Raw genomic sequence first — 14,341 nt, 5'->3', positions numbered from 1 at the left:
TCAACATATTTAGAGAAGCTTCTTTCTCTCTTTTCTCCCAAACAGCTGCACCCATCTCATCCCTGATCCTTTTAAAACAGGTAAATTCTGAGGGAGACGCTTGGGTTACCTTCATACGTTGCTTTGAATCCCAGCAAGTTGTTGCCACCGTCTGTCTGGAAGAGGAGCCACATCTGGTGGTGTGTGCTAACGATGAGATCAGGGACCGCGGTGCCTGTCAAGCTGTACAAATAAAGAAGAACAAGTGAACAGCCCGTCTGTCTCCCCAAACTTATTTTCCCACCCACATAAAGGCCGCACACACCTCTGTAGGGGCAGAAAATACCGAGAGCAATGCCAACACAGCTAAGAATAACCCCAAAAACAGAACACTGTCCAAAAACCTCACAGATTTTCAAGACTGATGAGCCTCTCGGTATGTTTCTGCACACTAAAACAGTGAGTCTTCTACCATAGTTGAGGGCCTGCAAGTTATCATCATCATCACTATATTACAATTTAGTACCATTATTACAATGTATTATCCAGCATCAACAGTAATTATTTCCTTTCTCACTGAAGCAAAACATAAGCAAACAAATAAAATTCCCAGAACCCATACTGGTGACTGAATCCTCTTAACTGCCTTTAAAGGTATTTTCTAGTGTTACAAAAATTTACTTTCAACACATTCTCTGCTACATTTCTATCCTGACAGAGAAGTTTCCACATGGATCTCAAAAAAAAAAAACCAAAAATCAAACCCTGGAAGACAAGGCACAAGCCTCAAATCTGCCAAATGCCCTGTGAGCCCTTGAAAAGTGCTACTAATCCAGGCAGCACAGGGCAATGAGGACGTTGCCTACCCTTCAAGGATACTCCTAGGAGAGCTGAAGAGATTTAGAAAAATGTCACCAATCCATCCGTATTAACGAGCCGTGTGTGGCTCATTCAGCCTGTGGGATTAATCACCTTGTTGTGGCTCAACACAGCTTTGGAGTTTTATCCCCCTCACCCAAGCACTGGCGCAGGCACACACGCCCGCTTCGAGCACAGCTCCTTCCCTTCCCCTGCTCCCCAAAACAGACCCACAGCGCGTGGGGAGGGAGTTACTACAGGAGTATGAGTGTTATGGTGCCTGGCTGAGTGGCAGCGGTTAATGTTGTTGTTATACTATTTCTGCTAAGGTATCATCTGTGATAAATTTATAAATTACCTTAAGTGCAACTACTGCAAGTGGATAGGTGGGCTTTTCCCTGTAATGTTTGCTTAAATCTAAACACATACATATGTATAGACACAGCTTCTGCCTGGCACTGTTCTCCAGTACAACAGCAGCACCTGAACGACTTCTCGATAAAATCCATCCCCACGCTCTCAAGGCAGGATTATTGCAAACCAACCCTGCAAGGGAACAAACCCAGCAGCTGTGTGTTGATAGCATCCTGTGAATAATGTAACTTGCAACCTCCCGGCATAACTTGCAATTCCCAGTTTCCTGGGTAATGGCAGACAGTACGGCTGATCTGCCAATTACTGTTCGTTGAGAGTGAAGCCAAATGACTGCCTGAAGGGTTGTGCTACTTATTCTACTTGCCTGACACTCTTAACCCTGGTACCTGCTGAGTGCCAGGTTCTTTCCAACAGCCTTACAGGTACCTAACGCTGTAAATGGGACCAGCCTTGCCACACACATAACTCTGCTCCCCATCCCAGAGACGTTCACCAGTCACGTACGCACCAGGGACTCCCGTAACCCCTGAAACCAGCCACTGCTCAAGCTTTGGCCGTGGAATCTGGAAAGGGTTTTTCCCTGAAATCACATTCCTGTCTCCCAAGCCCATCAAAGCTCTCCCAGTTCTGCCCCCACCTTTGCTCTGTTATTGCTTTGACCTGTATCAGAAATTTTGTTGATCCCAGGGTGCTGGTAAATTAAGAAGTAATCTTGTTTTAATGACCATTTTGCATTCAGAGAGTTTGCTGTGGAGTGTAGAAGTGCTGCTGTTGATTCTTCTCAAGTTATTTAAGCAGCAGACAGGCAGGAATGAGGAACATACCAAGAGAAGAACCTTCATAAAAAGGCACTTCAAAGGCTTCTGCATGCTTTCCTTTCCCATTCCACTTTAACAAGCTGAATGATTGATTTGGGTGCTTGTTACTTTGGGGAATAAAATCCTCTCTGCAAGTCAGAAAGCTCAGCCTAACAATCTGTTATGTTCTCCGAGATGCATTTTACAGGGATGTGAGTGAGACTGGAAACAAATGGTCCTTCATATCTCAGTTTGGGATAACGTCTGCTGCTATGCAAGTTGATTCAAATGTATTTCTTGATTTGAAAGGCTGCAGGACTGAGGTTCCTCTTGAATAGCAGAGAATAAATGAAAAGCAGTAAGAAAATTGGAACTTCATCTTTGATGGGGTTAGGTTTCTGCATGTTGATTCCTCAAAAAATAAAAAAACACACCACTACAGCTTGTATCTAACAGATATCCAACCTGATAGATGAATTCAGCTGACAGTAGATAAGTGGGCAGCAACTGCTGAGAAAAATTGTCCGTGGACTTTCCACCACATTCATTACAAATGGAGTATTTCTGTGGTCTTCACACCTCTTTCACATTTCATTAGTTTTCAACTTATCCTCCCAGATTAAACATAAAGATAAATAAATTTCCCTGTTAAGATTAGCATCAGCAATTTAATGGGAAGATCTCCTGCACTGGGAGAAGATACCACACGCTACACCTTGTGCAGACAGCCTCAGATATTCCAAATTTGCATTAGCAAGGTGTTGAGTTGCTAATACAGAGTGAGAAAATGTGGAATGATTAATATCAAGCCTAGGAAAATCTTCATGGGCTTTAGGGAAACAAAAAGGGATGAATGAGAAATCATTTCAGCAAGTTATTACAAACTACTCCCCTGGCAGTAATTTGCACATTTTGACCAATCAGCTGTGAAATGTTCTGTGACACTTTAATTACAAACACTTTTGCAATAATCAGACTTTACATTTATATACATTGCAGGTTAGAGTTCCTGACCTAAGTATCACCAGTGTTCATGTTCTGAAAAGAAATGCGGAGGAAAATGAATCTCCGAGAAACAGATTTCGGAAAGACAAGCAAACATTAAGCTACGTGAAAACGGAGTGGGAGGCTGACTCATGTGGAAAAACAAACGAAGAGAAGGACTTAAAAAACAGAATATGAAATACTCTCTACCAACAGGAAAGAGTACAACAGCTTTGCTGGTGTAGCTTTTGGAGAGATGTTTGCTCATACATTTTAGATTAGATAGAAAAGAAGGGAGACTTTCAAGTTAAGACACTGAAGCTGGATGCTGGTGGCCCTAGTTCCGTTCATCACTTCAAATATTCCTTCTGAAAGTCACAGTCACTTTTCCCTGCTTCTGCTCCACTGCTGGGCTTTGCAAGTGCCCTCAAGACATTTGGGACTTTCACAGACACCACTGGCTCACATCTTCACTCAAGAGGCAAACGATACCCCAGCGTGGCAAGAAGCCACGCTTCCAGAAGTGGTCAGGACCTGAACAGTCATGGGGCATGTCTGAGCTCTGGACTACGGAGCAAAATACCTGCAGGTGCTCAAAGCTGAGCCCCAGTCAGGCAGCTGAGGCAGGCAGCACACCAAGGAGCACACCTTTGCATTAGCACCATCCTATACACGACTCAACTTGCTCTGCTTTTAGACTCTCCCGCTATCTGCACACACCGTGGCGTGGCTGTACCAGGTAACTTTGTCCTTGCAGCACTGAACTGCATTGCTCAGACATGCCAAGAGCAAGAGAGATCTCCTGATGTACCCACGTGTACAGCACCCTGAGGTCTCCGACAGATTTTACATTTTGGATTTCCATAAAGCTACACAGTATTTTACTTTAATGATTCAGAGAAGCTACAGCAGAATCATTGTTTCTTCAGTAAAGTGGATTTAAATGATACATAATTATCACAATTACATTTGAATGATACACAAATTGATTTCTCACTGACCCTTCAGAAAAGGAACAGAGAGACTTCGCTGGAGGAAGGGCAAACATAAACCATTCACATCAGTAGGTTAATGAGAATAAACAGCCTTCTGAAAGATGATCAAGGCTCACTCTCTTTTAACTGTGGCATTTTCTAGAGGCTATTGGAAAAGATCCTGACTTACCCCTACGCTACACAGGGATCCGCTTCCACTACAACCCCTTCCTTAGCATGGTGCAGATTCAGAGCGGAGCACACTGTGTGTGTAAAACAAACTCGGAGAGACATGAAAATTCAAAGGGGGAAAAACCGCCCTGTGGTGTGCACACTGACTGCCACCCTCCATCGAAACTCAGAGGTCCCAGCACACGCTTTCCTCAGGGCAGCCAGGAGCTCTCACCAACCTCAAAACTGCCTAAAAACCAGCAGACACCAGAAACTGATGCTTATTACATGATGTAAAACACACGGGTCAGGAAAAACCCTTGCCTTCGATCTACTAACCCACACGTTCCTTTGCATCATTCTGATTGACACACTCCTTCCAACTGAAACCAAAACAGTCTCCAGTTATTAAGCACTGAGTAGGAGATGGCAGAAGCCAATATAGAGCCCATTTCCCTTTTATTCCCTGTATTAGCTGCACTACAACATAAAGCACCTGGTCTTCAAATCTTCTAAAAACAACAGACTGACAACACAGCAATCCTTTATTCTAAAAACTGGCAGCATCAGAGGTTTCATCTCTTCCTTCAGCATGGCTGGACTGGCCCTGAACTGGTCCAACGTCCTTTCTTCATAATTACAATTGAAATTAAAAAAAAGCCTCGCTCTAAGGGGCCCCAACACAGGCAGTTAAAGGGAAGCGAAGCAAAGAGGCAAGAGCCTTTCTGTCAGCTGAAGCCTAAGTGAATGTGATGAGGGAAGAACACACCAAGAATAGCTCCACCAAAAACAAACAGCATATAAACCACCCAGCGAGGCACAGCAAGCAGACTGGGACTCCTTCATCCAAACACATCAGCTACATCTCGTCAGACAAAACTTCACTGTGGATTTCTCCCAGGGACAAAGGACATGCTACTTACACATAAAGCACAGTTTTCTGGTCTCCGACTTGTCCTCCATCACCCACTGTCAGAGTGTCATATCCTCTTTCTAGTTCAAATTCTTCAAAGGTGAGTTTGATAACCTGGCAAAGATGCAGCATGTTAATACGAATCAACTGCCAAGGCAGCCAGCAGACCTTGTCTTGTTTATTTATCTGTTTGTCTATCGAGGAGCAATTTATAAGAGCATTAATATCTTCAGGACATCACCAAAGGTGACCGTCCTCACTTATATAGCACTGTAGCACTTCTTTCCAGACAGATTGAGCTCTTACCAAAATTACCTCTCAGATTTTTCTGCTTTATCTATTGATTTTCTAGATGACTTTATTGATAAAGATGTGTGTGTTGGGATTTCAGCGTGCTTTTTTTCACCAGGTATTGCTAACATTTATTTCAAAAACCTGAGCTTATGGTGATGGATCTGAATGTGCATACAGGCAGCGTGTTTGTCACATACGGGGCAAGCAGAGTCTTACTTTTGCTCTATGCTGCTCAGAAAGTTCCTCTGGTTTTCAGAAGCTTCTGTCAGACCAAGAAAGGCTTTACGTGAATTTCCACTGGGGAAGCTCAAGGAAATTGTCTCAAGCTAACACCAACACAACCATCATCATCGTATCTGCCCACAGCCGTTTGTTTCCTGTGTTTTCTCTCTTGCTCTATCCAAATTTTCCACCCCAACTCGATTGATGCAGCCTCTGCGTATGGTTTAGGAGCAGAGGCCCCATGGAAGTCGAGAGGTTTGTGTTACAACTCTCTTAGCTGCTTTTGAAATCTCATAGAAGTTATCAAAAGTAATTAACAAGAAGGACCTACATGTGTGCCAAGGACCACAGCACATGATGCCACCCTACACCTCTACACTTGGGGCAAGGAAGCAAGGCACAGGAAAACTAACACCTCTGCCTTGTCATTTCTTGCCTATTACAAAAGCAGCATCTCCTGCAACCACTTGTGTGCAACCACAGGGGGATAAAAGTCCCAAAGTTAAAACCAAACATAATAATTAACCACGTTATGTTAAATGTGACCGTGCCTCTACAGTGTCTTCAAGGCTCATATGGACTCTCTAGGAAGCTGACGACATTTTTCTGTCAAAAGCCACTCACCTTCAACCGCCTCAGAAAACGCTTGTGAGGCTGAATGGTGTGAGTGTTTTTCAAAAAATAACGGGTGTATATATAGTTCAGACTGAACTGTCATGTGCCACTATCTTCTACATATAAATGCAATTAATACTTTCCACATGCACAGAAAAGCAAATTAGATAGTTTAGCTGTGAAAAGAGGGTATTACCCAAAAGCCCCAGGATAGCACAACAGGAGCCTGTGTGATACTTCAGAGAAGTTTGGAACCATTAATTTTAGTAGTAGTACCAAAATATTAACCTGTGCAGACTATTATTAAACCATGTAATGATGAAATAATGTAATTAATACAAAAGAACACAGTGCTGTAAAACAGCACACATCATTAGTTAAGTCAGTCATTCAAGTAAACTGCATTCTAAGGAGTCTGACCCTAATTAAATAACTAATTACATTCTGGTACACTGAAGACTGTAACCTTGTGGCACAGGAACAGGATGCTGAAATACAATATTTATTTATCCATTTTCCTATTTTCTTTTTGGTCTGAAAGCTGAAAATTATTTAATGACTCATGAAACAACAAGAGACCTACCAGCACACACAAATACACGGATGACACAAAACCTCAATTTTAAGCTGCTGAAGTGACAGGAAGCAATTAGCAAAGTCCAGAAAATGGGCTGGAATATGACACCTGATTCTAGGGCTTTGTACTGCAGAGTGATCTGAAGTGCAGTCACATTCATACGAAAAAACCACAGTCATTCTCTCCATGGAGAACAGCCCCTCTTGCAGCTACATTCAAATGCCTTACAAGCACATTACTCATTCCCCCCCTCCTTCTCCCTGGTCTCAAGCATCTGTCTTCATTTGGGATGAATCACCCCCGGAGGGGCCCACCTCCCTCCACCGATGACACAAAAAGCTCGGACAGAGCTTTATTTGGCTAGCTAGACTCCAGGTGAGAATAACCCCAGGAGAAATATCAACCAGTAACATCCATTATGTCAAGAAGGTTCAGAAATAGTTTTGATGCAAATTCACCAATTATCAGATGCATTTCTCAGCTCCCAAGTGATTTATTTTTCCACTGTGGTCAAAATTAATTCCCATGGCACCGGGGACCAGAAAAAAACCCTACATACCCTGAATATCCCCCAAATGGGTCTGATGTTGTCCTCTGTATAGGAAAGAACTCCAAGTTGTCAGCTGAAGAGCACTATGCCCTTAACACTGTTTATGTAGGTTTCTGAGCAAACTTCGAGGGGATTATGTAGCTCAGTGAATCTGGCTCACAGTTCTTCTCCAAATATAGAACAGATGACTTGTAAATGAGTTCTAAATTCAGCTCAGCGGTTTTCCCATCGCTCATATTAAAAGCTTCATATAACAGGACCTGATCCAAAGACCACTCCAGTCAAGAAAAAGACTACCACTGACTTCAGCAGGCTTCAGGAGGAACACCAGTGACCGAGTTGGTGTTAAAACTCATCCACCATCCACTCCCATTGCTGTGCTGGGTTACACACAGGTGAGCTGCTGCATGAGCCTACGCCCCAGCCTCGGGAGCTGTCTGCTGGACAGAAGAAACCATCCATGCCAGTGAACCTACTTGCCTTTTAAGACGAAAGATCCAAAACCCAAAAACCCTTTATAACCTGACATTACTAATTAACTATTTATCACTTCAAAGAAAAAGAACACAGCAGTCTCTTCACACAGTTAATACAAGCTGCTGATTTGACCAATCTATCCTTATTTTGGTTGTGCTACATCTCTTTACAGTATGATGTTGCAGCCCGCGGAGCACAAACTACAGTTTCTTGTGCTATTGAATCTCTGCTTGAATTTGATAAGTCTTGAAATTAATGGATTTTAATCCCTTTCATGATTTATGAAAGCAGAGGATCAGGACTTGCAGATTCTGTTTTCTAATCAACAGTTTATTATTACTCAGGTTTAAAAGCTGAGGAAGAAACTACCCATGGGAAGAGGAGAAACTTTCTGTAAGCAGAAATTCACAAAGACAGTAAGTTTTTGAAAAATGAGACACTCTGCCCAGGCAGCACATACCCAATGGTCTGCAGGCCATGGGCTGGAAAACACAGCTGACACTTGAGCAGTAATAGCTGCTCTTACATGGGGTCTGTTCTCCACTTGCACATTACCCTGATGAAGGAGAACCTCCTGGGTGCGATTAACCAGTAAATCATTCCTAATAAATCAGCACTGAAAAATATCCTGATCCCACACTCCAGTTTCCCAGAATTTGGGTCATCACTACGCTCCTACGCAGCCCAAGACATCCGCTGGATGAAGTGACCAGCTAATGACAGCCCTTAAAATACAAACTCATTCTGAAATTGGAACATAGGAACACTCCTCATTAAAATCATAATCCACCAGTGATTTGCACTTATTAAAGGCTTGAACTGAGGTCAATGGGGAGAGAGAAGCAGAACTCAAGAGGCTCTTCAGCCAGCCCCAGCTGCCCTGGCCAGTGCTCCCGAGGGAGGGGAAGCGCTGGGGGCGAGAGCCAGGACACCATCCCATCAGCAACCAGGCTACGGCTGCAGAGGGCTGCCGCATTCCTACAGACCACAGCGATTTCTAGCAAAAGATGAGATCCTGGGATACTAACACGTCTGTGAAATGCCTTCCTTGGATCAGCAGCAAAAGACAGAACAAGCACGTGAGCTCAGTGCTTGGCGTGCAGGATTTGCTCAGGAGCTAACGGAGACGATGTTTGTAGGAACCCAGATACTGAAGAGAATGAAATCTGTCGTCTTCTGAGCGCAGAAGATGGTGCGTAACACCTCAGGAAGTGTATTTTGAGCTACACAGCACAGTAATTTTTGTTCTTATGTTCCCATACAGATCTGGAGGAGAGGAACAGGCTGAGTTTGCAGGGCCAGAAAAAGCTGCGAGGCACTGAACATTGCCCTCCTTGAGCCAGAGGAAAATGGGAAGGACTTGACCTTACAAAGGCCAAGGCAGTCAAGCTTTGCTCTCTACATGATCAGCAACAACAGACTTCAATCACACACACAGACCAGTGGGGACAAAAAGTCCCCACCAACCTCCCCTCTTCCAAACCTCAGTGAACACAGGAAGAACTTGTTTGTAAATTTACAACACTGCATAAACAGCAGGAGATAGAACCGTACCTCCTCCCCCATCACTTGCCCTCTGCCCTTTGGGGGCTGAAATCCCCCAGTTAGGGGCCAGCTACCAGCCAAAACGAAGTGAAAAATCAGCATTCCTGGCACAGCCTTCCTGCCCCAACCAAGAGCTGGCTTCACGAGATGCTTTACTAAGCTGTTTGGCATTTCACCACATTCATGCCAAGATATCAAAGAGGTTTCGATTAAAAATAATTACATCCACGTTTAATTACATGCTTTAACAAAATGAATTTTCAGCAGAGAGTGAGTGTGATGTGTTGTGGTCTTTAAAGACAGTTGAGAAACACGTGGAAGAAGTCTGTGGGGGGAGAAGTAGGTACAATATCAGAAAGAAACATGAATGGCTCAGTATCAGAGAGCAGTGGGCTCTGAAGAAGCACAGCCACACAACAGTTCAACTAAGGCACCGAAGTAATGACATGGAGACGCATCAGCGAGACGTACCTTGGCTGGATTGAGCGCGGTGATGACCCACACGCAGTAGGCATTGTTATCGTACTGCACAGGGTAGTTGGGAGAAGTTATCACACCGCTGGGACCACGAAGGTACATGTCACACATCCTGGCTGTGAGGAGGAAAACAAGACAGATACAGGAGTGAGGTCTCAGCTTTGGGAGGTATACTGTCGTCTTTGTTTACGGAGGAGAGAGATGCATACAGTATGGAAGCGGGGGAGATTTTAAAATCGCTGCTCTGTGTTGTTTTCACTTGCCAAAAGATGCATTTTTTTCCACGTAACATCAGAGATGAAGGATTTCTCTGTGATGAATCCATGAGTGGGGTGTTTCCAGGGGCTATCAAACAGATGGACCACCAGACGAATCAATAACAACTCATTCTCTAGCACCCAGACTGGTTTTATTTATTTTTTACTATATTAAAGCCCTTGCAGAAATACTTTCGTGTCCAGGACAACGAAAGCAACTACACAGAAGATGCCAGGTAAGACACAGTTCCTTTTTAACACCCCCAAAAGGCCGTATTTCCTTTCTTCATTGCAGGTCAAAAAATACTGCACAGCAAGTATTTATCAGGTAAGGGCTGACTTCATTCTTGTATGACTGTAGACTCAGAACCGAGATGGCAGCTCAGCTTTGTATCTTAAAAATATCTTGGGCAAAGTAGAAGCTGAAAGATGCTTAAGTGGGGAAATTTTTGCCTGTGGTATTCCTTTGATGTAATATTTAACTAGAAAACATGGAGAACAGCGTCCTGGTTTTGTAACTGCCTCTGCTGTTGTGATGGATCCTCAAAATTCATCTCAAAGGAGCCATATTTGCCCATATGGCATCTGCAAGGCTTTTTCCCCCCTCCAAACAGCAGCAAAGCACAGAAAAGGATCTCCTGGCCAAACTGTTTGACCACACAGGTGGTCACAAGGGAACACGAGGAATGCTGAGAAGCCGCCTGCCCCCTCCTGTGTGACCCCATCCTACCTTACAGGAAAAAAAAGGTAAATCCCATTATTCCCATTTTAAAAGTGGGCAACAGGAGCACAAAGGGATTAAGTGAGTCTCCCCAGGACCCAGAGGGAATCTGCTGTGGATGGGGAAGCAGAAAAACAGTCTCCCAAGAGTGGTGAGTTGTTTGATCACTGGGTATTAGAAACTGGTACAGCCCAGGGTGATAAAAGCTGGCTCACCGGGCACCCCAATTTCTGCAGTTTGAAAGAAACTCAACACCCAATATCAAAATGGAACAGAAAACAGTGGTATAAAGCTGAAATAAAAAGCAAATGGAAAACTTTTTAAAAAGAAAAAAACCCCAAAAGTTAGCAGTTAAAAAAGAATCATAATAATGCAGACAAATCCATTCTTATCTCTGGCAAGAGAACACCATAAGTTTCCCTTATAGTGTCACATATTTATGCCAAATATCCTCTTACACTGATTCAATTTATTCCAGGCTTGTTTCAAGAATTAGTCAGGATTCCAAAGCCTTGAAAAAATCTGCAGATGAAATTAAAGAAAAAAGAACTGAAAAAATACCAATTTGTGACTTTAAGAGCTTTAGAGGGATTTACTTAAAAATATTACAAGTTATTCATTATTAGCATTACAAGTATCTCAATTATGCATGCCACTTTTTAGAGAGAGAGGGAATGAAAAGAAAATGGCCAAGGGCAAAATGGGCGTCAGGTTTTTTCCCCACTGAAAGAAAACTCCATTCATGGACAGCTCAGGGCTGGGCCACAGGATAATCAGGATCATGCTACGTAGGAACCACAGCCTAAGTCATCCCACTTTGCTGCTGCTAACAGCAAGTTCTGTTTAACAGGATCTCCCTCCATCTTAGCTTTCCAGATTTTGTTTCAGGCTTTCACCTTTTCTCCCTTCTCCTTATGCCATAGAAAAAAAATACCTGGAATAGAGAGAAGGGGACAGAAAGCACTGCGAAGAGATTAGGGCATAGTGCACAGGTATGAAGGACACAAATATAATCCATGTGGTCCAGAGCCAGCAGCTTATGAAGCTCCATAGTTAATGGAAATAGCTTTACTAGTTCCATTATGCAACAGGAAAATGTGTTTTTCTTAAAATCTGAATTTCTGGAACCAAAAAATTGCACGAGAACCAAGCAAAGGTTTCTTTCTCAGGCTTGTGCTGGGAAGACGGAAAAATTTGAACCGATATTACTCTGTCTCACTCAGCCAGAACACAAGAATCACCACTAGAAAAGAATAAAGATCCTATTGACTTTTGATCATGAAGCTGGCAAGACCAAACTCCTATTTCCAAGAGCACAAATGCACTCAGGCAGGGCTGAACACAGAGCAGCAGAGAGCTGAATCGTCCCAACAGGCTGCAGACATCGAGAGGGGGATCTTCCAGCTGTGCCCCTTGCCCGAGGCCACACAGCAGGCTGAGGGACCCCAACCAAGCGAGGACAAACTTGAGGACAGAATGGGTGATGCACAAAGGGGATATTAAGGAGGTGGGTTCTCTCATTAGTCCTCATAACTCAGTGAAGTTTTTTTGTCATCTCACCTCTGCACACTGGCCTGTGGTCACTCCAGGCAACAATTATGTCGCTCACTCTCTTGCAGGTGATGCTTTTGGACCCTTGTAAATCATAGCCCTCGTTACAGGTGAACTGGATGCTGGAGCCTAACCTAGCAGGGAGAACAAAGGGTGAAGTTAGTAACTGAGACACCTCTGCAGTAACAGGTTTGTCACTTACTTTTTACTACCCCAGTGATTCTCCAAATTGTGAACAGAGAGAGTTCACCGGCCCTCCAGGCAACAGCAGCAACGAACGAGGGGCAAGCTCTCGCCTCAGCCGTTTGCTCGTGCTGGGCTCTGTTTGCCTGAGGTGGTGACTGTCCAAGAACAGCTTTGAGTCTTTCAATGCATCTTCAGTGGGAATTTTGTTCTGTGTGGGAGCACAGACCCAGCCCCAAGAGATGACATGCTCAGCATTCTTATGAAGAAAAAAAATATCTTTACTACTGAAAGATTTGTTCTTTATTCTATCGCTTTGGATTCAGATCCTTTGCTGGTTTTAAGCCAAGGCTGCCTTATCCACTGAAGCCACACAGAGCCAGTTTACAGCAGCTGAGAATTCATCCTGTGTCATTTAGGGACTACTGGGAATTCCCTCTCCTCCACCCTCACCTCTCCAATCCATTTTCTGGATTTCAGGAGAATTTGATAGACTGAGGTTAAATTGAAAGACACTTTTAGGGAATGAAACAGCCATCGACAGCAAAATAAGATTAAATATTGATCCACCATTGCTAACAGCAGGCTGATTCATTCCTGCACACTTCAAAAGAACACTAGCAACTACAAGGGAATAACAGCATTGTTTTAACTTTATAAGAAAACAATTATCTAGCACCTTATTGACAAGGAACTGTACCCAGTGTTTTGGGAAGTCACCTCAAACTCACCAGGGGCAGGGCCATGCTGTGACTTAAGCTAATTTGAGAAGCGATTTTTTTGCTGTTTAAGACAGTTCTTTCTGTGCTTAACTGGAGGGGAGAATGACAACAAACATTGATTATACAGCCTGGCTAAACGCCCACATTGTGAAGAGAGAAATACTCCGAGAGAGGGATCATTACAGATCCTCATCTGGGACACGGCCTCCCAAACACACCCGTGCACATTGATACACCCTTGTTCTCCTCCATCACTACAGTCTCAGCAAGCTTTTTCAGACAGAATGCATTGAGAGGTGTGCAGATGGTGTCTAAAAACACACTCCACAATGCCAAGGAGCACACACAATGGTTACGAACAGTAGATCTGCAGCATGCATAAACACACACACGTGAAAGGTTCTTACCTAAAATCGTTGCCTATTCTTTTGCCTCTCTCGGGAATCCCAGGGTCTGGACACATATTATGTCCCTGGGACACACCAACCTGAGTTACTACAAAGCAAAAACAGCACATACAGAGACAGAATAGCAAAAGAAACATCTTTCATCAACTGTCTTGGTGGATGTGGAGAGAAAAATGGCAACTGGTAGCTCGAAAACCTGAACGTGTTCCATTTTGTTTAGAAAAAAAAGAAAAACAGCTTTGGAAACAAATGTAACTGGAATCGTTTCAGCTGAGTTTATACACCAAAGCGTGTTCTAGGAAATGCCAGCTAGGGACGCAGTTTTCCCTCCGTTCCACTACACAAGTACCTCTGAAAAGAGTTTTTTCATTCTGCAAAATTACACCAATTAAACAGCCCATTTCCGAAGCCTGCGATTAAAACGGCCACCTGTGACACGGCAAGGTGACAGCCTCCCGCCCCTCCAAACCCAGCCGAGGGGTGCCAGGGAAAGAAAACAACTCAGTGAAAAGGCAGGTGTATGATACCAGGGGAAAAACCAAGCACAGAACAAAAGGGAGAAAGGAGAGGGAAATGCAAGTCTAGCATTTTAAAGCAAGTAATTTAGTTTGAATATGAAAAATTTTATGGAGCAACCGTAATGTAACTGCCAACAAACATGAAATCTATGAAGTGGTGATCAGCACTGAATA

General features: G+C 43.6%; 1 protein-coding gene across 1 annotated transcript in view; it reads right to left on the bottom strand.

Annotated features, from left to right (window-relative positions):
* The window catches only part of CSMD2 (CUB and Sushi multiple domains 2), a 254,428-nt gene that overhangs the window by 120,647 nt on the left and 119,440 nt on the right, over window positions 1–14,341 (bottom strand). The window contains 5 exon segments of the mRNA XM_068417612.1: window positions 110–222; window positions 5,062–5,165; window positions 9,803–9,924; window positions 12,347–12,471; window positions 13,650–13,737. Coding sequence (XP_068273713.1) covers window positions 110–222; window positions 5,062–5,165; window positions 9,803–9,924; window positions 12,347–12,471; window positions 13,650–13,737 — 552 coding nt within the window.

Source organism: Nyctibius grandis, chromosome 24 (genome assembly GCF_013368605.1).
Source record: "Nyctibius grandis isolate bNycGra1 chromosome 24, bNycGra1.pri, whole genome shotgun sequence".
Lineage (NCBI taxonomy): Eukaryota > Metazoa > Chordata > Aves > Nyctibiiformes > Nyctibiidae > Nyctibius > Nyctibius grandis.
Note: the sequence above shows the minus strand (reverse complement) of the source record. Positions and strands in the feature narration are given on the sequence as shown.